The 25,910-nt window shown below is 41.8% G+C and overlaps 1 protein-coding gene across 4 annotated transcripts in view; it reads left to right on the top strand.

Annotated features, from left to right (window-relative positions):
* Positions 1-25,910, top strand: part of LOC120521855 (NACHT, LRR and PYD domains-containing protein 12-like) — a 1,152,437-nt gene that overhangs the window by 85,598 nt on the left and 1,040,929 nt on the right. For all 4 annotated transcript variants that reach the window (XM_039743177.1, XM_039743172.1, XM_039743176.1 and 1 more), the window contains 3 exons: positions 4,504-4,569; positions 4,659-5,844; positions 19,481-19,654. In XM_039743177.1, the coding sequence (XP_039599111.1) occupies positions 4,504-4,569; positions 4,659-5,844; positions 19,481-19,654 (1,426 nt within the window). The remainder of the gene's footprint in view (positions 1-4,503; positions 4,570-4,658; positions 5,845-19,480; positions 19,655-25,910) is intronic.

The raw sequence follows: 25,910 nt of genomic DNA, 5'->3' as shown, positions 1-25,910 counted from the left end.
TCCACCCGGGGGGTAAATGTTAACATTACACAAGATTATAGACTGTGTTATACCTGTATTGTCATCACTCTTTAATTTAATATTGTTAATTTTTTATCAGTATGCTGCTGCTGGAAAATCTATCTATCTAGATTTCAGTTTTTACACAATGATAGTGACATATAAATTGAACAATTTCTTTTTTTTCAGTTATATTCTTGAAAAAAAAAGCACTTGCTTTGTTATTCCTTTTGTGAAACTGTTTATTTGATTCACACATTATACAGTTCATAACTACATTTTGTCATTATTATAATATGAGAAAAATATATGTTTTAGTTATGTGTTTAACATTTCTTGTCTCGCATTTTCTGTCATCCTATATTTACTAAGGTCATTGTAGACACAGAGCACACATGAAATGCATGTGTTCCAAATAACAATGTATTATTTACCCTATACAATTCAATGCACCTCACACCCTGATAAGCATACTTGAGCTGGGAGAACTTCTGCTACCTCAGTGGGATGGGATAGCAGGCTGCCTGCTGCCGGTGCTGATCGACACATTTGCAAAACAAAGACGCTGATGAGGAGATGCAAGGGAATTTAAGGTGGCCTGGTATTACAAATATTTTCATAGGCTTCAGGGATACTAGTGTTAAAATTCTATTTACAGAATATTTGGTTTCTGCGTACGGGGAAGTTTGTGAAATTTTTTTGTGGAACTCCAATCATTACACTGGCGATGCCAACATCAGAGAGGGTGGCAAGGTGGGTCTGATGGTTGGCTGTATCAAAGGGAGAAGACACAGGATGACACATTAGTAGCTCCAGTCAGCCGTAATGTGTTGACAACAGCGAATAGAGTCTCCCCGGTGGAAGGGCCACTCTTGTAACCTGACTGACTAGGATCAAGCAGTCTGTTTTGTAGAAACAGCAAAGAGACCTGGTTATGTACAGCACTTTGAAGTGTTTTGGATGGAATAGAGAGGAGAGACACTGGTCTATAATGACCTACTTGAAATGGTCAAGTGTGGGCTGTTATACTAAGGTTGTTATCATATTAATAATTGTGTCACTGTATCTGTTATTCATTTCTTTCAATGTATTTTTCATTCATTTTTCTGTGTAACATGCCATGCAGAGCTGAGCCAGCTTTAGCACAGGGTGTCACCTTTCAGAAGTGCGGCGCTGGGCAAAGCATGAGACAGACAGGAACAGCTGTGGTCGCCCTAAAAGGCCTAGTGTTATATGATCTGATGGTCTGATGCTTAGCTCAGTTTGTCTACCTTGTTTGGCATGAGACCAGGAGGCTTTGGTCATGGGAATACAATATAAGGAACGCTGGAATCAGTCCAAGCTTTGAAGACCTGAGGGAGTGGAAGCATCGTCTCCAACAACCGCCTCCGTTGTGACAGCAAAAAAGCCATTTCTACATGACCAAATCTCCGTGGGTCATAATGCAATGTGTCTGGTCTTTCCTGATTCTATAGCAACGTAAGCCGCATTAAACAAGCTAAGTATATTCTGTCTTTTCTGTGACTTTGTCGCCGCCTATCGCCGAAAAGAGGGATATCGCCGTTATTATACATATTTGATTAAAGGGTTATTAAAACCGCCGCAATATAAAAGAACATATTTCCACGGAGCTAACACTCCTGTCGGAAACATGGGCTTTTTGAGAAATTCAGTTATTAGGGCCTGTTTAAACACAGTACGGAAAATGCCTGTGGTGAGTGAGGTGATGATGATGTGTGTAACTACAGAAATGAACGAGGGAGTGAAAGTCTGATGGAGATATGAGGGGATCGGTTCAAGCGGACAGGCAGTGAGGTGACTAGAGTCAAAGTTGGAAACGTCAGTGGTGTAGTGTGGTGAGAACATGGATAAGTTTGTGGTGTATGCAACAAGGAGTAGACTAACTGGTAGGTATAATGAGAACTAATTACTGATGACAGACACTTTTTCCTGAGAAAATGTAGCAAAGTTGTCAACAGTCAAGAAACCTGGAGGTGAAAGCGGCAGAGTGTTGAGGATTGAGGTGAAGGGTGGGAACAAGTTACGAGTGTCAGTAATGTTGCTATCATGTTCTGAACAAAACTTACTTCAATATAATTAGTTCCAGAAGAGTCGGAGGACAGGAGAGATGTATACATCTCCAAATCAGCCTAAGTCTTTGACGTCCTCAACCCTTTTTGGCTTTGTTAAGCTTGGTCTATAGGCTGTGTAGAGCTTCAGAAAACCATGGGTAGGAGCATTTTTGTATTCAGGCCCAGAGGGGAAAGGAGATAGCATTAATGTAAAAGGACAGAGTTGAGCACAGGGTGTCAGTGGCATCATTGTTATCAAGAGAAAAGAAGTGCTCAGGAGTGGGGACAGCAGAGGAAAGTGAAACTAGTGGGAGAGGGTAAGCAGAGATGACAGCAAAAGAACACCGTAGGAGGAACTGTAATGGAACAAAAAGGAAGAAGCATGGAGAAATGAATGAAAAGTTGGTATGATGTGTGTGGTGGACTAACAGTTCTGTTTGCGGGGGTGCAGTTCTGTGAAAGAACAAGTCCAGCAGTTTGCCAGTTTTGTCAGTTAGTGGTCTGTGGAGCTCTAACAGGTTAAAAGAATAGAGAAGAGTGAGGCAGTTAGTAGTATTTGAACTTTCCAGGTGGATGTTCTGGACAACAAAGACAAGAAATGGACTTTCATCATCTGGGATGGAGCAGAGAAGCATGTCCAGTTCATTAAGTTACTTAGCGGATTAGAGGATGATAAAGAACACCAATGTTTATGTTAATAAGGTATGACACAGAGATTCCATGGCACTCAAAGGCAACATTTGGGGGTACAACAACAATAACATTTATTTATATAGCACATTTTCATACAAATAATGTAGCTCAAAGTGCTTTATATGATGAAGAAAACAGAAATAAATAAAAGACAAAGTAAGAATTAAAATAAGACAGCACTAATTAACATAGAATAAGAGTAAGGTCCGATGTTCAGGGAGGACAGAAAAAAAAAAAAAACTCCAAACGACTGGAGAGAAAAAATAAAATCTGCAGGGGCTCCAGACCACGAGACCACCCAGCCCCCTCTGGATATTCTACCTAACATAAATGAAACAACCCTCTTTGTATTTAGGGTTCTCATGGAAGGACTTGATGATGATGGTTATGTAGACTTCAGGCTTTTAATCCATCAATGTAGGAACATCTTGATGCTTTGATTAGGTGGTGATGGAGCAGGTCGCCACCACAGAAAACCGGGAAAAGAAACAGAAGAGAGAGTACGGATTTTAGAGCCACCATGAATAATAATGATGATAATCAATTGAATATACAGAGCATCAGGATTTAACTAAGACAAAGCTATAAGAAGGCCATGTTAAAGTAATGTGTTTTCAGCAGTTTTTTTAAAGTGCTCCACCGTATCAGCCTGACGAATTCCTATTGGCAGGCTATTCCAGATTTTAGGTGCATAACAGCAGAAGGCCACCTCACCACTTTTGCTCTTGGAATTCTAAGCAGACACTCATTTGAAGATCTAAGGTTATGATTTGAAATATAAGGTGTCAGACATTCCGATATATAAGAGAGAACATTATAGGTAGTGTCCAGGGGTGTGAATCTCTTATTTTTGTAAACCAGTATACCTGTCCAGGTATAAGAGAAGTTAAAGCTGAGTGAATGTGCTGTTGGTGTTGCCATAGTTTCTGGATGGATCCATCTAGTATCAGTCACAGGATTGAAACGTGTAAACACGTGTTGAAGGGCAGAAGATTAAAGAGAAACAGTATATCTTGTTAAATAAGAGGACCCATTGCCTTGCTCAGTGTCTTTGATTGGTCTACTTGTGTAGGTAGACATCTTCTAAATTAGGTAATGTTAAAAGTGGTGTCCCTCAGGGGTCAAAGTTGGGACTGGTGCTCTTTATAATATACACTACATAAACAATCTGATTATATCATCAGGAAACAGGTTACGTTTGACAACGATACCATAGTAGATGGAAGGGCAGATAATGGATGATCAATTGAATCATTACAGAAGTACCTGAAAAGAATACAGGAGTGGTGGGATTTGTGGACAATGAAGTGTAATATAAATAAATGTGAAGAATTATATGTAGAAATTTGAAGTGGGCTGCTTTCATGTAAATTGTCCTCTTGTCCAGTGCTCTGATGTTCTGATTGGTTCTCTCTGTGTCCTGCTGTGAACTCTTCACAATGGTCTTAATAGGCTCACTATTCTGCCTTTGTGGATTTTCTCCTTTCTGAGGTCTCATTCACTCATGTGAATGACTAACGGCTTCTAAACAAACTACAAAGTAGGTACATATCACTGGTCAGGCCATCATGTCTCATATGTCTATCAGTAATTCTAATATATACAGTACACATTTACAATTTTAGAGCCCAGTTTTATAAAGTTCAAAACTTCATGTTTTATAGGAAGTAAAGCTTCATCCAGGATGACCCTCTCACTGCTGTGATTGATCCATCTGTCTTTATTTCGTTTATCACAGGAAAGAAACTCTTAGAGGAGATTGACACCAGAAATGAGCCACCTGTCTTTGACCCTCGTGCTAGAGGTAACTCCTTTCTTTTACACATCTGCTCAGAAGTTTCTCCAGTCTTCTGGCCATCAGGTCTCCTCATTTACTCTCATTTTGACTTCTAGACCTCCATGAGACACACAGACAGGCTATGTGTGAATCCACGAGAACTCTGGAGGTTCAGGGTTCTCATGGATATCCATACACCACAGCTGTGAGCTGTGAGACGCGATACACAGAGTTGGTGGCCATTATACAGGACACAAAAAACCATAAGGAGACTGAACATGAACTTATGAAAACTGGGAGGTTTCATGAAGAGCTCATGGAGAAAGGAGCAGCAGAGAAATGTGAACGAATCTGGATTGAGCAGCTGTTTAGGAAAAGTCCTGCAAGTGTAAATCCAGTCAATATCATAGTGGTCAGTGGGATGGTGGGAATAGGGAAGACCACCATGGTTCAAAAGATCATGTATGACTGGGCCAGAGGCACTCAGTACCAGAGGTTTGCATTTGTGTTCCTGTTTAAATTTAGAGAACTTAACCTCATAGACAATGAGAATGACCCACAAATGTCACTGACCAAACTGATTGAAAAGTACTATAAATATTTCAGTAATGATCAACTGAAAGATGTTCTGAAGAATCCTAAATCTCTCCTTTTTATATTTGATGGGCTGGAGGAATACAAACACAAACTGGACTTCACCCAGAGTCAGCTCTGCTCAAACCAAGACGTTGAGGTGCCTGTCCACATCCTGGTCACCAGTCTGGTCAGTCGGACATTATTGAAGGGCTGTTCAGTCCTGATAACAAGCAGACCAACAGCCCTGGAAGCCATGGACATGGAAAGAGTCGATCGGTTTGTAGAGATCTTGGGGTTCTTTCCTGAGCAAAGGCTGATGTACTGTAAGAAGTTCTTTGGTGACACTGCTCTGGCTGCTGAGTCTTTTCAGTATGTCAAGGAGAACACCATCCTGTACTCTATGTGCTTCAGCCCCTCGTACTGCTGGATGATCTGCTCTGCACTGAAGTGCCACTTCATGACACCTGAAACAGCCAAAAGTGAAGCTGTGCAAGTAGGTCAGTGGCTCTGTGAGACTCAGAATAAGGAGTTAATTAGAGACTGCATTGGAGAGGATTTAGAGATGGACTTTAGAAGCACGACTTTATCTGCTGTGGACTGTGCTGTGTTGGCCACTGTCATCAGCTGCTGCGGAGAGCTTAAACAACTTGTCCTGTCAGAGACACCTCTGACCCCTGAATGCATCATGAGACTGGAGCCAGGGATCAGCTGCTGCAGTGTAGTTTGGTGAGTGATGCGACTTTGACGAGTTTAGTTTTATCTGTAATGGCACTTTATATAAATGAGGGCACTGAGCTCCACTGTCATAGGTACTTCTAATAAGCCCCATCCACGCAACAAGAAGTGAGGTTGAATGCTAATGACATGATAATTATGCCATCTCATTGTCAATGATCTTTTACAACACGTCTGAACCATCCTGACCTCACGCTGTCGTATCTGTTTCAAACTCTTACAGTCATTAAAGCCCTCTCGTGCAGACAATGAGCCGGTACCACTGGTGTGGATCATCAGATTAAAAAGATGGATGAAAATTCTCATATTCTTATTGCATTAGTTGTTAGTTTAACCAGTGACTTGAAGCAATAATGAGGCGGAAGCATTATATCGTGTGAATGTGACCATAGTGGCTGAGAATTACATCTAAAGTGTGATTACGGGAGTGTAGAGGAATGTTCACAATTTGCAGAATCCCAGATAAGCAATGAATCTCCAGTTCCTTTGTGCCATCAACAGACTCACTGTGTGCTGAATACTGCGAATAAATTGATGGCCAAGATGCTGGAGATTTGATTTTTCACAATGATGCATTGATTACTGTGTTTAATTCATTTTATTGCTTGCCACACTCAACACATGCCCAGAACACCTCATCTACCTCCTGTGGTGGTTCTGTTCCCATGTTTATTCCTAAAGTCCTCACCTTCTTCATGAGGTGGAGTTTAACAGTCCAGTGCAGGACCCTGGTCTCAGCCCCTTGTCCTCCTCATCTTCTTCATTCATTCATTACTCAGAGCTCATGACCACAGGTGAGGATCAATTGGTGGGCTAATCACTAAATAATGAGCTTCATCTGAGGACTTAGCTCATCTTCACCACCTCTGCCATCTTTTTAGAGGCTTTATCCTACTGTTTCTTGTGTTATTTCAGACTTAATTTTGAACGTCAAGGCCATACTGCTGTGTTTGTTTCCATCGCACTATGGCCCCTCATAGCTCACAGACACTCGTCCCTCTTTGGTGCTGTAGTACTAATCTGCCTGTTATCACTGTGTTTGTGATTTGAAGAAGTGTTTCACTTTACTGATGATGTTCTTTAAATGTAGTGCCACGTTTTTAGCCATTCCTATTTCAGCCTGCAGATGCATTAGGTGTGTCTTCGAACTCAAGAATTAATTCAAGTCGGGAAAGTGGTTGACAGTGCTGACCCCACGCTTCCCTTCCACAAACTTCAGAAACCTCATGATGCTCTCAGTACTGTACTCCCTGAGTAAACACATGCGAGAGGGCCAGTCAGCCCTGATCGATGGGTCAGACTGATCAGAATGGTTCCTCTCATCCTCCTCTTCCTCTCTCATGCTGCTTTTACTTTTGCTGCTGTCTGTGCTCTGCCAACCTGTGGCAATGGTAACCAAACTCTCTGCCTTGTTACTCTTTTTTTTTTTTTTGCTTGTCCACTGCTAATGGCTTTGTCTTTTATTTTCTTTACCTGGACCTGTTCACTGTGTTGTCCTTCAGTGAACATCTCTTGTTGACCATCTGTCCCTTCAGGTGTTCTCTCAGTGGCTGCCCATTGAGACTCTCCTCACTTTTTACATTTGTTTTGAGAGTAGGCACAGTAGTGCCATCTTTAGGACTTTGTCCTCTGGTGCCACTTTAACCTCTAACACCTCCTCTTCTTCAGTGCTCACCTCCACATTTTTACTAACACTGTCTTTAGACATTCTACCAGCTTCAGCCAGTGTACTCTCTTCTGTGTTTGCACTCCGACTCATTTCTTTCTCTGGCTCTCTTCTGGTCATCACTGTCTCATCTGTTTCATATCCAGGTGTTACTTTCTCCTCTTTCCACTTCACCCTGAGCTCCAGTCATTGCATCAGATTAAAAAGTCAGTTTGTCCTCCATCTGTTTCCCTAGTCACTGAATCTTTCACTTTGTCATCTGATGTTCTCCTTAACAAGTCCTCTGCACTCACTTGGACATTACTGGCATATCCGAGTTATCTTTTATCTCACTGTGCTTACATTTGTTTGCCTTGTACCCTGTCTGTCCACTTTTAAAGCACTTTGTTGACTCCGTGGAGACAAACACAGCATAATTACACCAGTCTACTGATTTCAGGGTTACTTTGAGTTCTACATGTATGTTATCTAATAGCACTGTCGTCTGAATGGGACACCATTTTTCCAATCAGGAGATCCACTCCTAAGCAGGATCATTATCATGTCCATTATTACTTCTCCATCTCTTAGAAATTCATTCATATTTTTCAAAAATGGAAGTACATTAGAAGCAATGACCTGCTTAGCTGCAGTTGACAAAAATAATACTGTGAATAGCAAGCAGCTTATTAGGAGTCCACCCTGTACCAGGACAAGAAACCAATGCCTTGTTGTTCAAGAAAACCACAACTGTTTTATTCATTTTTGAGGCTAATCGTACATTCTTGCAGCTCACACTTTTTGACATCTCAAGTACACAGGCCTCAACAGAGACCATCAGCTCCATAACCACCTTTATTCTGTTTTACTTGGAACGATTTTCAAAATTTCATGGATGACGCCTGGGAGGCATTCCTCAGGGCAAGGGTATGGCATGGGCAGCCGCACATGACTTGTGCTATAACGAACCAGAAAAGAACAAATATAACCTCAAACAAATAACAATTCATTAAAAAAAACACTAAACATTGGGAAAAAGGGTAAAATTAGATAGAGAGAAACCCTGTGTGGACTAAACCAACCAGTAATCCCAGACACCGTTATGACGGCCAAGAGCAATCGACAGACAGCAAAACAGGAGACACAGAAAATAGATAGATAGAGGATAGACACTATATGATAGATATATAGAGAAAAATCACTATTTAATAAGTTAATAAGTCTCCCCTGTAAAATTTTGGCAACACAGAGAGGTCCATCTTGTGATTTGTTCAAAACTAATCATCCCACGTGGAGAAAGAAATTCCCAGCTAAGCTTTGAAAAACTCACAAAAAGTTAATATTTTGGTATCACACTTTGATTTATCTCAAATTCTGGTATCATCAGCATAGGCCAAACACTTAAAACTGCTAGTTGACCATTATAAAAAATGTTACTCCCTGTAGTCTCTGACTCTGGTGAAGGAGAGACGGCTCGATGGAGCAGAGTCCTCACCAGTCCTGCCGAATTCCCCCCTTCACTATAAAAGGCACACTTTTAAAACTTCAAAGACATTGGTGTACAAAAGCTTAATCATCTTTATAAAATTATCACCACACCAAAACATTTCAGCATATTTAAAATATGCAAAATATGCAAAATTCTGGGAGGAGTCATAGGGGCGGTAGGCATTACATTTCATGCTGACTGATATTTCTACAGTGGAAGCCCCACCTCAATTCCTCCCAAAATGTCACTTATTTTAATATGCAAATCACATTAAAGATGCCTCTCACACCACCCTGTGCTCCCTTGACACTCTGTGATTTTGTTCATTCCCGTATACTTACCAGGGAAGCTACACAGGAGCTACAGGACACTTTGACTGGACAGATTTGAACACCTGTAAAACTAACATAATGACAAATACAAGTACACGGTCACTTCATGTATCAGTGTGTTGGGGGCCAACAATGTGAGTGGCTCTGTGAGACCCAGAATGAAGAGTTAATTAGAGATGCAATCGAATCGGGGAGGATTTAAAGCTGGACTTTAGAAGCACAGCTTTGTCTGATAGATAGATAGATAGATAGATACTTTATTAATCCCAAGGGGAAATTCACATAATCCAGCAGCAGTATACTGATACAAAGAAACAATATTAAATTTAAATAGTAATAAAAATGAAAAAATAAAATAAAATTAATGTTAGCATTTACTCCCGGGTGGAATTGAAGAGTCGCATAGTGTGGGGGAGGAACGATCTCCTCAGTCTGTCAGTGGAGCAGGACAGTGACAAAAGTCTGTCACTGAAGCTACTCCTCTGTCTGGAGATGACACTGTTCAGTGGATGCAGTGGATTCTTCATGATTGACAGGAGTTTGCTTAGTGCCCGTCGCTCTGCCACAGATGTTAAACTGTCCAACTTTAATCCTACAATAGAGCCTGCCTTCTTAACAAGTTTGTCCAGGCGTGAGGCGTCTTTCATCTTTATGCTGCCACCCCAGCACACCACCGCGTAGAAGAGGGCACTCACCACAACCGTCTGGTAGAACATCTGCAGCATCTTACTGCAGATGTTGAAGGATGCCAACCTTCTCAGAAAGTATAGTCTGCTCTGACCTTTCTTACATAGAGCATCAGTATTGGCAGTCCAGTCCAATTTGTCATCCAGCTGCACTCCCAGATATTTATAGGTCTGCACCCTCTGCACACAGTCACCTCTGATGATCACAGGGTCCATGAGGGGCCTGGGCCTCCTAAAATCCACCACCAGCTCCTTGGTCTTGCTGGTGTTAAGGTGTAAGTGGTTTGAGTCGCACCATTTAACAAAGTCTTTGATTAACTTTCTGTACTCCTCCTCCTGCCCACTCCTGATGCAGCCCACAATAGCAGTGTCATCAGCTTAACTTTTGCACGTGGCAGGACTCGAGTCATATTGGAAGTCTGATGTATATAGATTGAACAGGACCGAGAAAGTACAGTCCCCTCGGCGCCCTGTATTGCTGAACACAATGTCAGACCTGCAGTTCCCAAGACGCACATATTGAGGTCTGTCTGTAAGATAGTCCACAATCCATGCCACCAGGTGTGAGTCTACTCCCATCTCAGTCAGCTTGTCCCTAAGGAGCAGAGGTTGGATGGTGTTGAAGGCGCTAGAGAAGTCCAAAACATAATTCTTACAGCACCACTGCCTCTGTCCAGGTGGGAGAGGGATCGTGTAGCATATAGATGATGGCATCCTCCGCTCCCACCTTCTCCTGGTATGCGAACTGCAGAGGGTCGAGGGCGTGGCGGACCTGTGGCCTCAGGTGGTGAAGCAGCAGGCGCTCCATGGTCTTCATCAGATGTGACGTCAGAGCAACAGGCCGGAAGTCATTCAGCTCACTAGGACGTGATACCTTTGGGACAGGGTGATACAAGATGTTTTCCAAAGCCTTGGGACTCTCCCTGTTCCAGGCTCAGGTTGAAGATGCGCTGTAGAGGACTCCCCAGTTCCAACGCACAGGCCTTCAGCAGTTGTGGCGATACACCATCTGGACCCGCTGCTTTGCTGGCACAAGTCTTTTCAGCTCTCTGCTCACCTGGGCTGCTGTAATTGTGGGTGGGGATGTCTCACCTATGCTGGTATCAGCAGAAGGATGGTTGGAGGATGCAGTACTCGAGGTGAGAGTGGGTTACTGTGATCAAACCTATTAAAGAAGTTGTTCATTTGGTTTGCTCTCTCCACGCCTGTCTCGATGGCGGCACCCGCTTCGAGCTGCAGCCAGTGATAATCTTCATCCCATCCCACACTTCCTTCATGCTGTTGTTCTGCAACTTCTGCTCCAGCTTTCTCCTGTACTGCTCTTTCGCCCTGAGCTGGACTCGAGTTCCTTCTGCACGCACTTGAGCTCATGCTGATCACCACCTTTAAAAGCCCTTTTCTTCTGGTTCAAAAGGCCCTTGATGTCACTTGTAACCCATGGCTTGTTGTTAGCATAGCAGCATACTGTTCTTACTGGAACTACAATGTCCATACAGAAGTTGATGTAATCAGTTGTGCATTCAACAGCCTCTTCAATGTTCTCACTATGTGACCCAAGCAATATATCCCAGTCTGTAGTTCCAAAGCAGTCTCTCAGAGCCTGCTCTGCCTCAGGGACCACTTCCTGAATGAGCGTGTAGTTGTAGGTAGCGCCTCACTCTTGGTTTGTATTGAGGCTGAAGCAGAACCAGGTTATGATCTGCTTTCCCAAGCGGAGGCAGCGGGGTGGTGCTGTATGCGTCTTTAACGTTTGCATACAGTAGGTCGATAGTCCTGTTTCCCGAGTGTTACAATCCACATACTGGGAGAAGGCAGGTAATGTTTTGTCCAGCGTTACATGGTTAAAGTCTCCAGCGATTAGCACAAGTGCCTCAGGGTGCTGCGTTTGTAACTTAGCAACTGCGGAATGGATGATGTCACTCGCCATCTCGCGTTCGCTTGAGGGGATGTAAACAATAACAACAATCACGTGTCCAAACTCTCTGGGCAAGTAATAGGGACGCAGACTTACGGCCAACAGTTGCGATGTCCCTACAGCAAGTGGAGATTTTAACGTTTACATGTCCTGAGTTGCACCACATTGTATTGACATAGAGAGCGAGTCCTCCTCCTTTCTTCTTTCCACAGGTACTTGCGCCTCTGTCCGCTCTAACTGTGCTAAACCCGGTAGCTCCACGTTAGCATCTGGGATGGTAGCGTTAGCCACGTTTCAGTTAAACACAGCAAGCTGCATTCTCTGTAGGTTCTGACATTTTTCACCAGCACAGCCAGTTCATCAATCTTATTTGGTAGTGAGTTCACATTTCCCAGGACCACAGAAGGCACCGACGGTTTATAACGCCATTTTCTCTCAAGTTGTCTCGATTTAATCTTATCTTTTATCTTTGCGCCGGCTCGGCTGCCCCGATATCGTCTTCTTACCTTATCAGGTAAATAAGGAACCACACCGGCATAAGCATTTCTTCTCAGTGCTTTAAGCTGACTACTTGAATAGGTGATTCTCGGAGTGTAAAAATCCATGTCAAATAGTAAAATAGTAAAAAGTGTCCAGGGAGCAATTCCACATAAAATAAAGTGGTAGAAGTGATGAGTCAAATAGAGAAAATAGAGATAAAAAGGTAAAAAGATAAAGTCATATACGGAGCTGCTGGAAAGGCTGCCACTCGAATGCGGCGCCGGAAATGATCTGTGCCACTGCTGTGGAGGAACTTCAGGTCATTAACCTTTCAGGTGCACCACTGACCACCTATTACATCAGGACTGGCGAAGGGACTCAGAAGCCGCAGTGACATCCAGCAAATGATGAGACTTTGAGGTGAAGGCGTTTTGTGTAAACGAGAGTCACTGAGGGCACTTAACTCCACCATCACAGGACCTTCTAATGAGCCCCACCCCACTCAACAAGAAACGATGTTACACTGTTAACGACATGCTGACTTTGTCACCTCATTCTCAATGATTCTTCACAACACATGTGAGCCCTCCAAACCTTACACCAGCACCTCTGTCTCAGACTGTGCTAGTCATTAACACTAGAATCCATGAGGCCTAAGAAAAAAGTCATAATACTGGGCCACCTTAAATTCCTTCGCACCTCTCTATTAGCGTCTTTTTTTTATTTTGCAAATGTGTCGATCAGAACAGGCAGCAAGCAGCCTGCTATCCCATTCCCCCACCACCGTAGTTTAAGTCAGGTAAAAAATTCTCCCAGCTCAAGTCTGTTTATCAGGGTGTGAGGTGCCTTGGAGTTCTATAGGGTAAATAATACAGTATATTGGTATTTGGAACACATGCATTTCATGTTTGTTCCGTGTCTACAACCCCAGTTCCAATGAAGTTGGGAAGTTGTGTTAAATGTAAATAAAAACAGAATAAAATGATTTGCAAATCCTTTTCAACCTATATTTAATTGAATAACACTACGAAGACAAGATATCGAATGTTCAAACTGATAAACTTTATTGTTGTTTTGCAAATCTTCACTCATTTTGAATTTGATGCCTGCAACACGTTCCAAAAATTCTCTGACAGGGGCAGCAAAAGACTGGAAAGTTTAGGAATGTTCAAAAAACACCTGTTTTGAACATTCCACAGGTGAACAGGTTAATTGGAAACAGGTGTTTGTCATGATTGGGTATAAAAGGAGCATCCCCAAAAGGCCCAGTCGTTCACAAGCAAGGATGGGGCGAAGTTCACCACTTAGTGAATAACTGCATGGGCAAATAGTCCAGCAGTTTAAGAACAACGTTTCTCAACATACAATTGTAAGGAATCTAGGGATTTCATCATCTACAGTCCATAATATCATCAAAAGATTCAGAGAATCTGCAGAAATCTCTGCACGTAAGCGGCAAGGCAAAATACAAACACTGGATGCCCGTGACCTTCGATCCCTCAGGCGGCACTGCATTAAAAACCGACATCATTCTGTAAAGGATATTACCACGTGGGCTCTTGAATACTTCAGAAAACCATTGTCATTTAACACAGTTCGTTGCTACATCTACAAGTGCAAGTTAAAACTCTACCATGCAAAGCGAAAGCCATAAATCAACAACACCTAGAAACACCGCTGGCTTCTCTGGGCCTGAGCTCATCTGAGATGGACTGATGCAAAGTGGAAAAGTGTGCTGTGGTCTGACGAGTCCACATTTCAAATTGTTTTTGGAAATCATGAACATTGTGTCCTCCAGGCCAAAGAGGAAAAGGACCATCCGGATTGTTATCAGCACAAAGTTCAAAAGCCAGCATCTGTGATGGTACGGGGGTGTGTTAATGCCCATGGCATGGGTAACTTGCACATCTGTGAAGGCACCATTAATGCGAAAGGTACATACAGGTTTTAGGGGAACATATGCTGCCATCCAAGCGACGTCGTTTTCAGGGACGTCCCTGCTTATTTCAGCAGGACAATGCGAAGCCACATTCTGCATGTGTTACAACAGCGTGGCTTCGTAGTAAAAGAGCGGGTACTAGACTGGCCTGCCTGCTGTCCAGACCTGTCTCCCATTGAAAATGTGTGCCGCATTATGAAGCGCAAAATACGACAACGGAGACCCTGGACTGTTGAGCAACTGAAGTTGTACATCAAGCAAGAATGGGAAAGAATTCCACCTACACAGCTTCAACAATTAGTGTCCTCAGTTCCCAAACTCTTATTGAGTGTTGTTAAAAGGAAAGGCAATATAACACACTGGTAAACATGCCCCTGTCCCAGCTTTTTTAGAACGTGTTGTAGGAATCGGATTCAAAATGAGTGAAGATTTGCAAAACAACAATAAAGTTTATCAGTTTGAACATTCGATATCTTGTCTTTGTAGTGTATTCAATTGAATATAGGTTGAAAAGGATTTGCAAATCATTGTATTCTGTTTTTATTTACGTTTTACACAACGTCCCAACTTCATTGGAATTGGGGTTGTACAATGATCTGTGTAAGTGTAGGATGACAGGAAATGTGAGGCAAGAAATGTTGAACACATACCTAAAATAGAAACTTTTTTCATGTAACGAAAATAACACCATTTTGACATGAAGTGTATAATGTGTGAAGAATGAAATCCAAATATCAAATAAACACTTTCACAAAAGGTACAAGTATAAGAAAACAAGTGCTCATTTATTTAAGAATATAGATAAACAAAAAGAAATCAGGTTGGGGTATGATGCTGACATGACTGCTTGGCTGGTGCAGCGGTAAGAAGTGCTGACTCATAATCAAGAGATAGCCGGTTAATTCTGGCTTCTTCCTAGATTTACTGTTTTGAGTAGTGAGTGGCTATTATTACTATTGTAGAATATAAACGTATATTTGATTTATTTGAGTCTGCCAAAGCCGTTGTAAATTTAAGGTACTTATTTTATTTTTTTTTTATTTATTTATTAATTTTATTACAATCAATACATAGCAATCAAGTTTTTTAAAAAAAAAAAAATTATGTTAAGAACAGATCGATCCCCACCCCTGAGAGAGAGAGCAAGCCAAACGGTGTAAGATTTAAGGCTTGTAAAAATACCTAAATTAATAAATTCTCTGTTCTTTATAAACTTATTTTAAAATATTACTGATTAGATCCTGCCATGTTTTGAAAAAAGTCTGTACAGATCCTCTAACTGAGTATTTGATTTTTTCCAATTTTAAATAGTATAACACATCAGTTTCCCACTGACTTAAAAGAGGAGAGTTTGGGTTCTTCCAGTTTATCAGAATAAGTCTGTACAACAGTGTAGTGAATGCAATCACAATTTGTTTGTCCTTCTCCACTTTAAGCCCCTCTGGAAGGTACTTATTTTAGCATTTTTTTGATTTTTATTCAGTTTTATTGAATGTTGTTTACCTATATTTATTTATGTACAGTAATCCCTCCTCGATCGCGGGGGTTGCATTCCAGACCACCCCGCGATAGGTGAAAATCCGCGAAGTAGAAACCATATGTTTGTATGGTTATTTTTATATATTTTAATCCCTTATAAACTCTCCCACACTGTTTATAAATATTCCCCGCAGAGTTATACAGCATAATCCCTTTGTATTCTCTTAGATATTAGGTAAGATTCATTGAAATTATGTATATAAACACACTGTTTATATACAGTAAAACCTAAATATTATTTTAAAGATATTGAGTGTCTCCGATATCACATGTTACAGCCATTACGATAGACATGCCACCAGCAATAAATACGTACAATGCAACAAAAAATAGTATACAGTAAATGTGTGTGTACAGTGACACTAAACGTACGTACATGCACTAAGTACTGTAAGTAGAAAATTAATTATGGTTACTCACCAACAATGACACGATGACTTGTCCGATAACAATGAGTTTTATTTTACTGCACAACAAAGGAGAGCGTTACAGCCCTTAAAGGAGCCGCTTCAGGCGATTGTGTAGCACTGCCGTTGTTCTTCTTCTGGCAGTCTTCAATCCAAATCCCTAAAGCAGATTCCATCCAGACTACTGCCTTATTACATCCACTTACAACTTGTTTTGCACCCTGGTTAAAAGGACACTGTGGCCGTAGATCTTATATTCCTTTCCTACTTTTTAAATAAAAAGAATCATAGCCTTCAACAAATGCAAAACGTTTATCTTTTCGGCAATCGTTAACATCTTCCGTTTGCACTTGGGCACGGCCCCTGAAGCAGTAGCAGATCGTTTTGGAGCCATAATGAAGGGCTTGACTATGCACAAAGATAAACACAAAAGAGAACAACTCTTTACACAGCGAAACACGTTGATGCTGAATGAGCGAGACGAGACTTCCTGGTTAACACTGCATTCAGCACGCAGGAACTTAACTGCGTGCTCTGATTGGTTAGCTTCTTAGTCAGGAGAACTTAACTGTGTGCTCTGATTGGTTAGCTTCTCATTCATCCGCCAATAGCGTCCCTTGTATGAAATCAACTGGGCAAACCAACTGAGGGAGCATGTACAGGAAGTAAAAAGACACATTGTCCGCAGAACCCGCGAAGCAGCGAAAAATCTGCGTTATATATTTAGTTATGCTTTCATATAAAATCCGCGATAGAGCGAAACCGCGAAAGTCAAAGCGCGATATAGCGAGGGATTACTGTACTGTATCTTCCTACAGCATAAAGTCAAATTAGACTGCAGAGCTATAGGTAAACAACATCCAATGTGGCATTTATGTAAGTAACATATACTGTAAATGTTTTTCATATAAACACCATCAAAAAAGTGAGCTCTTTAAGCCCTACTGTTTTGTTGAAGGACATGTGTGTGGCAGATTCACAGGCAGGATGATGCCAGACCTTTTGCTGTTTTTACACCTGGTGCAGCTGCGTTGTTCTTATGTGTGAGTGGACGTTTCTTGCAGGGAGGGCTTCTGTTCTATTTCTCTGATGTAGGACCCTCATCCTCATGTAAGTTCACCTCTGCTATAACACGTCTTTATGTGAAAACAGCAGTGTCAGATTGGGAGGAGCATGAACGTGACTGAGAGAAAAAAACTGAATAAAAAAACATAAAAAAAAAAAACCACTAACGTTTACACGTACCCTAAATTTACACCGGCTGCTACAGACTCAAATCAAATGTGTGTTTTTATTGTATAATAGTAGTAATAATAATAGCCGCTAACTACTCAAAAAAGTTAATGAACGAAGGACCTAGGATCGAACCCGCAACCTCTCTACTTGGAGACAGCTGTTCTTACCTCTGCGTCAGTCAAGCAGACGTGTGTGTGTGTGTGTCGTACCCTATCCCAATTTCTTTCACTTTGGTTAAATTCTAGGTAAAAAGCGTGCTTGTTTTGTTATATTTGTGTTTTGTGAAAGTGTTTATTTGTTATTTGGACTTCTGTCTTCACATTTTGCTAATTATTAGTAGAATATGAAAAACGTTTCTGTTCTAGTTCTGTGTTCAATATTTCTTGCCTCATATTTCCTGTCATCCTACATTTACATAGATCGTTGTAGACACAAAACACACATGAAATGTATGTGTTCCCTATAATGACATATTATGTACCCTACACTATTCCAGACCTGCCTCATGCAGACTTAAGCTGGGAGAACTTTGTGTACAACTAAAGCTGCGTCAATGGGGGAAAGGATAGCAGGCTGCCTGCTACTGGTGCTGATCGACACATTTGTAGAACAAAAGATGCTGATGAAGAGGTGCGAGGGAATTTAAGTTGGCCCGGAAGTACAAGTTTTTTCATAGGCTAAAAGGATTCTTGTGTTAAGATGAGAAACTCCTGGCCTGATGACAACAATGAATATGAAGTGAAGGACTATGAGAGAAATTATGACAATGAATGGGACAAAGGTGAGAAGTTCAGTGTGACATTTACTGTCCTGATGTAGATGGGTTATTCCTGTCCCTCGCTATCAACACACAGATGTCACTTAGTTTCTTGCTGTTCTCGTATTTTTACTTAACGTATCCGACTAACGTGCAGCACATCGCCACTCTCTGGATGCTACAATAAACAATGGATTAAAATAGAGAAGTTCATTGGATTGAATTTGATTGGTAGAAGACACCAATCCACCCACCTGATGTTCTTCACTCTCCTGTGTCTGACCTTGTTGAAAAAAACAAGGAAATCTGCAGTGGTGTGTTAGCGCCCCTTGAGCCTTCCATTAGATAGCTGTCTCTGTCTCGACTTCACGCCACATTTGACCCTTCACATCGTTCTCATTGTCTCCAAAATCCCAGTTTTGTCTTCTTAAATTTCATCTGTAAACATGCCTCACTCCTTCAGGAGACTGCAGCAGCTCAAATGCTTTTTTCCTGCTTCTCCTGCTTTTCTTCGAGTTTTTTTTTTTCATTCACAGTGTAACTGCGTTTTTCCAAAATTACCAAAGTTCAGTAGCTCTAGTATGCAAAATGGGATTCTGGCAAAGCTTCACACGTTGAAATGATTCCACAGACAAAATATCTGCATTTTAAAAGCTTTAGTAAAAATTCACATACAGTAAAACAGTACACACAAAATAAAGAAAAGGTTGGTATTGCAAAAAAGAAAAGTTATATTTAAGGCTTATATCTTGTTTGTTTCTTTAAGTTCTTTCAAACAACTGAACCAGTCAGAAAACTGTATGCTTATCAAATTTTCATGCTGTTAATGGGTCTTTCAGTCCCTGCTAGCACTGAAACCTTTCCCAAACAACACCTGACTCAATAAACACACTGTATCTTAGTTTTAGCAAGAAAGTTCTATCTCATATTAACTTACAGGGGGTAAAAGTCTGTACCATTGTCTATGCCTATGACTAAGCAAGCACTAATATGAATTTAACTTAAAGCATTAACTTTCTAAGATTGGCTTTTAAACACAAGATGCTCCTCCTTCTGCTTCACTGTGGATGGACGTCACGATCAACACACTCAATAAGGACTCAGGCTTTGTCACAGTGCTCATTTGTTTATTTTACTGTTGTCCTCTCTGGTCTGTCTGTCCCTTCTCATGTCCTCACTTGTCTGTCTTTTTGTGTCCACAGCCTTGCGTCGTGTGGTCTCACTGATAGATGTTGCTCAGCTCTCTCTTCTGCTCTTTCTGCTCCACACTCACAGCTGACTGAGCTGCTGCTGTGCGACAACAACATGGAGGATTTAGGAGTGGAGCAGCTGTGTGAGGGGCTCAGGAGTCCGAACTGTAAACTGGAGATATTGTGGTGAGTAGAAAACAGTGTGTGTGCGTGTTTGGTGAGTTTTGCTTGTTAGCACTTTATGGATGTGATTACCAGACCAAAGCACTGTGTTGTTATGACCATTTACTCATGGCTATATTGTATTAAAGTGCTTTCTATAGGTGTAGAATGTTCCACAGGTGCGCAGGTGTAAACTGGAGGAAGGGCACACGTGTTTTCACAGGTTGGATTTAATGAAGAAGCTGACTGAGTGAGGTACATGTGTTCTTATCTCGTTAATACATCACAGACACCAACGATAACAAGAAACACCATTTATTCCCAGAGCACGTTTTCATACAATGATGTAGCTCAAAGTGCTTTACAAGATGACGAAAAAAGAAAAATATTAAAATGATTAGGCAATAGTAACTAACAAAGAATAAAGTAAGGTCCAATGGCCAGGGAGGACAGAAAAAACAAAACAAAATCTGGAGGGGTTCTGATGCCATGAGACCACCCAGTCCCCAATGGGCAGATGTGCCAAAGCCTCAGTGAGATAAATTGGGAAAAATTTTTAAGTATGGAGACATTGGAGGAGATGTGGGGGCAGGTTTACAAACAATTGATATATAATACAGGACAGGTGCATCACAAAATTTGGAATTATTAAAAAAATCAATAAATAAACTTCATAGTATCGTGGTTAAGAAGATAAAAAGGAAGCTGCAAAGAACAAAACAGGCAAATAAGGCATATAAGACTAGGAACTGCAGCACAAACCGTAGGGCATACGACAGCAGGTGAGAAACAGTGAAAACGACATTAGGAAGGAAAAAAGACAACTGGAGAGAAATACTGAGAGAAAGATGTAAGACGAGATAAAGAGATTCCCTCAATATTTGAGTAGCAAAAGAAAAGACAGGTGGTAGCAAAAGTGTATCAGGAGTAGTGAAGAGGAATTCAAATTTACAGACCGTAAATGTTCTAAACTTGCAACTTTTGTGAGGTTTTCCACCATGAAGAAACTGATAAACTCCCAAAAGTAAAAGGGGCCACTGAGTGGTCCGGACATTGCTCAGGTTAAATAGACCAAAACCTAACAACCTTCATCATGAGTACTTCCAAATGAGAGGGTGGACATCAATCTAAAATAAGTGACAGTTCAGGGTGTGGTGTGTAGATGGGTGCAGAATGGGCTCAGACAGGGGCAGAGGGTTATGGGAGAGGAACTTTATCAGAATCCAGGGGAGTTAAGAGTGGTGTCCAAAAGGGGTCAGTGGTGGGGCTGCTGGTAATTTTAATCCACATACATGATTTGACAAGAATGCAATAAGTAGGCCAGTTAAGTTTGCAGAGGATCCTAAAGTAGTTGGAAGGTCAAGTGTGGTAAGGTGGGGCTGTGTAGTAGCTCAGTGGGTTTCACCAGCAAGTGGTCCACTGATGGTGTTTAGAAGTCGTCTCTGCAAGGCCAAGTCTAGGAGTTCTCCCATTGGCTTACACTGATCAAACACTCCTTTTGAGGACCAACCGTTGTTGGATTGTGGCGGACCACCAGTAGTTACCACAGTGCAAATCTGCTAGCTGAGGTAGCTCATGGTGTGGTTCCATGACAGTCCAGTAGATAATGGACAATCAGCTGAATTGTCACAAAGGCACTTAGACAGGGTTGGGCAGATGAAACGTAACAGAAATAAATTTAAAGAATTACACGTAGGAAGTGGAAATGTAATATTTGAATACACAATTGGGGGGGAGGGTCTGACTCTTGAATGTGCTTCTTATGAGGAGGACTCACAAACTCATAGTGGACAGAGTTAAGACATTAAAAAGGGAATGTGCAAGAAAAATGAGCCACAATATGAATGAATTAAAAGGTGCTCTTTATTATCACGATGTAATTCAAAAACTCTTCACCAAGGTCTCGATGCCTATTGTGCTCCATTCACAATGTCTAACAGTATTAAGCCCCACCAAATCTCCCCACATCCATCCCCTTCACATCACACTTGGCTGTAGGCCTTTACTTACTGCCAGCTTGTAAAATAATCAACAACAGTCAGATAAGATGGAACTTGCACAAATATTATTAGTTTGTTCATTAGAGAAATGATCAATACATTCTTATCTACGATATATTGTGAATTTCCCCTTGGGATTAATAAAGTATCTATCTATCTATCTATCTATCTATCTATCTATCTATCTATCTATCTATCTATCTACTCCAGGTTGTAAGCAGGACATAGGCCTGCATCTCAGACATTGTCATTGTTTTATAAATTCAGATGTCATGAAATAAGTTTATCAAATGGCTGACATGTCCTACAGAAGTTTAGCATTGTGGTCACAAGTGACATGTTCTGAGTTGACAACAGCACACAAATGACAAATTAAAGAATGACAACACATGAAGACGCCAATTTGTAAAAATAGACAGGAAAACAAAGAAGTTTGAACAGAAATGGAGCCCAGCAATGTCTGTCATGAATGAAATGGTAAACTACGGCCAGCTGATGACTGAGTTCATTTAACGAAGTCACACTTTGAGGAGAAAAACACTGAATGGAGGCGCACGGCACATTCTGTGACTTGTGGTAGGTCTTGTGGTTATCTCCATGAATGTTGGGTTATACAGTGCCCTAAAGTGTGGAGGACAAGTCACAGGAGGTTCTGCTCAAGTTAAATAACACACTGGTGGGGCCTCAGCTGGAGTGCTGTGTGTATTGGTGATCTCCATATTACAGCAAAGACAAAGCAGCAGTGCTGGTGAAAGTCCAGAAAGGAGCGACTAAGCTGAATAATAAACTGAGGGCTCTGAGCTGTGAGGGAACGTCAAAGGAGTTGAGTGTTTTTACTGAGCAAGAATTGACAAAAGACACAGTGGGAAGTTATGGATCATTTAGCACAAAAGTTCACCCTATGACAAATGGAGTAGGTGACCATGTAGTGTGGTGGACAGCAGGACTTTAGAGACCTTCAAATCTCAACATGATGTTATTTTGGAGAATCGAGGTGAAGAGGATGGGTGGGCTTGTTGACCTGAATGGCCTGTTCTTGTCACAGTTGTTGTAATGTTGTCATAAAAGAAGACAGCAGTACAGATGGACAAGAAGACAGAGAAATCGGAGAAAGGGTGGACAGCAGCAGTAGAAATGACCACCCAGCTTTAGAGAGTAAGACAAGATCACAGGGAGGAGAGGAGATGGGATTAGGAACTCAGAGCAGTGGGAGCAGTAAAGTGTTGGATGGCATAAGCACCAAAACAATCATGAGGAACACCAAGGACAGACCCGGGTTTGAGCCTAACCTCTGAGAACTGCAACAGGAAAAAGAACTGGGAGGAACAGCACAGCTTGGGGAAAAGATGGAGAGGACAAGAGGATGTTCTGAGACAAGCTTAAGAAACATGTAGACAAGTGACCAACAAGTCAGCAACTACAAGAAGAAAATGTCCAGTGGCTCAGCCAACTCTGCCTAACCGACCATCTGAGACAAGTTTAATGTCCGATTTGGTCCACAATAGGACAATGATGAGCCTGTCAGTTACCTCTGGTACTTCACACCCCCCTTCATCCTTTCACTTTGTAGACCTCATTACCCTTATTTTCCAGTAATACAAAAGAGACCTCGGATAATTCAAGAAGCAAAATTCCAAAATGTGGCCAGCCCAGACCTCACTTCCCCTGAACAGACAAACTCTCCTAAATTTGTGGACATTTTTAACTGATCTCTGGACTTGTGCTCTGGCCTTGTCTGCTTCAAGATCCCCACCATCAACCCAGTAGCAGGCAAATCAAAAAACACAACCTTAATGACTATGGATGAGTCACCTTGATGTCTGTAGTAATGGAGACCATTGAAAGCCTCTGCCTGACTGACCTCAAGAGTTCCACACCAGATTTCCTTGACCCTCTGCTGTTTGCCTATTGAGCCAATAGGTCTATGGATGATGAGGGAAATTTCAGCCAACACTTCAACTGCCCTGGACATACGTGAAGGTCTTGTTTGGAGATTTCACCTCCACCTTTTAACTCCTCATCACAGGACTGTTAGGCCAGAAACTCACCACCTTCATCTGACCAGCCGAGTCGGTCAGTGGATCACAGAGTCTCTGATGGACACTTAAACAGTAGAACTGGCTGGACAAGCATATAGCTGACCCCTGACCCTCAGTGCTCAGAGATTGATGTTAAGCTGCAAGTGTGTGAGACTCACTCCTTCTAGAGGTCACTGCTGTCATCTACTTCAGTGGTCTGCAAGGTTATTCCTTGTAGGCTACAATGGCCACAGGTTTTTGTTCCAGCCTGATTGCTTTATTATAAGGCAATCCTCGACAATTGCAGATTTTATTCCATTTGAAGGCTTGTTTGTGTTCTCATTCCACTTTGTCAGCTCGTTCTTATATCATGGATTTGTTCTTTTCTAAGGATGTCATACCAGTGATTTGTGGCTGTACGTGAATGAGTAATTCTCAGTCCTTTACTATCTCTCTGAAGTTTCCTTCTAAATATTTTACTAAACCAGAGAGTTCACGATAAGTACACACAGGTGTCAAGGGAGACGAGTGAGATGGAGAACTGCTGGTCCCTTTGTCACATAAGACTGGGTCACCTAAGACTGGCCTCATTGTGCCACATGCCAAGGCTTTCTGTGACCATCAAAGGGCTTACAGAGAGGCACCATGTCCTGATAATCTGAGGGTTTAGTTCCCTGAGGTAAATTAACGACTTCAGCCTCTATCTGCTGATCAGATGCTCCAATGATGACTGTGACTTTTAATGATAAAATTAAAAGCCTAAGTAAATCCACCCTCCTTTTGTCATCCTTCTGACTTCTTTGTCTGTCCAGCTCCTTCTCCACGTGTTCTCCAGTTTCATTTTCCATTTATTAATGACCTGCTCTGTGAGACCACCTACTTGTGCACCAGACCCAATCTCCACCACTCTTCTCAAATCCTGTCTTCATGTCCTAATCGCGACTTTTATGACAATAATAAATCCATCCTGTGACACCAGCGCTGTGCCAGCTACTTTGAAAATTGCTTCTGTATTCCAACCATTAGAACAGTCTTGACTTGATGTGACAATCTGAACCAGTCTTGGTCCATCACTCACTTCTTTTTTCTGTCTAAAGTTCTTAAGAGTGTTGTGGCCACCCAACACACCAGTCACGTAACTTTTAATCAGCTGATTAAGTCATTTCAGTCTGGTCTGACAGCACAGCACAGCTCTGCTTCAAGTAAAGAACGATTTGCTTATGGCAGAAGACTCTGGGCCGATATTCATTAGATGGATTTCTGATGACTTTCTGCTCTGTTTGCTGTTTTTTCTCTGAAGTGTGTTGTGGATTTGGTTACCTTGGATTGCCATCTTGGCAGTTCCTGTTTGCTCAGACTTTAAGTCTTTTGATAGGTCAAGCATGTCATTCTACTGTCCAGAATAAGAACACCCTGGATATCTCTGGCACTGTCCTCTAGTGGTTTAAGTGCTATGTGACTGCTGGCCACAGCAGGTCCAGCTCAGTGCCAGTCACACCAGGAGGTCCTCACCTCTCTGTCCTCGGCCCTCTGCTCTTCTCGATCTCCATGCTTTGCATTGGCCATATTATCCATAGCTTTGGACTGCATTCTCATATTTATGTGGTAATACTTTGATCTTTTCAAACTAAACAACTAAAATGAAGCTTAAAAATGTGTGTCAACAGCAATAACTGACTTCTCATTAAGAAATTGGGTTGGCCCAAAACTCTGCAGCCACTACGGCCCTCTGGGACTGACTTTGCAGACTCCTGATCTACTGGATAAAACCAAACAATCTGCCCTTTGGTGGTCAACATCTCTGCTTCTGTCCATGGATGTCGACTTTAGCCAACACCCACACTGAAAGTGCAAATCCAATCGACTCCTGATTCACACATGTATGCACTTCATGGCCGCTTTATTACGTACATTTAATTGTTAGCAAATCACCTGATCCTCCAAGGAGCCAATCATGTGGCAGCAATTCAACATACAGAGTAAGCAGACTTGTTCAGGGGAGCTTACTGTGGTTTGAATGACTCATTTGTATTTCTATTATTTTTATATTCTTGTTCTTTATTCTCCCAGTATATCTACACAAATTCCCAGTCTTATGTGGTCACCTGCCCAGTAAGGTCATTCTGATTCTGGTCACTCCTGGTTGAGGTCACTAAGTGGCAGGGCCTCTCCCAGTAGCAGAAACTGAACACAAGCAGGATGGACAGGTAATCACAGAGTGTCCACACTCAGGGGGTTTAACTGACCACCTCACCGGCTCAA

Source organism: Polypterus senegalus, chromosome 2 (assembly GCF_016835505.1).
Source record: "Polypterus senegalus isolate Bchr_013 chromosome 2, ASM1683550v1, whole genome shotgun sequence".
Lineage (NCBI taxonomy): Eukaryota > Metazoa > Chordata > Cladistia > Polypteriformes > Polypteridae > Polypterus > Polypterus senegalus.
Note: the sequence above shows the minus strand (reverse complement) of the source record. Positions and strands in the feature narration are given on the sequence as shown.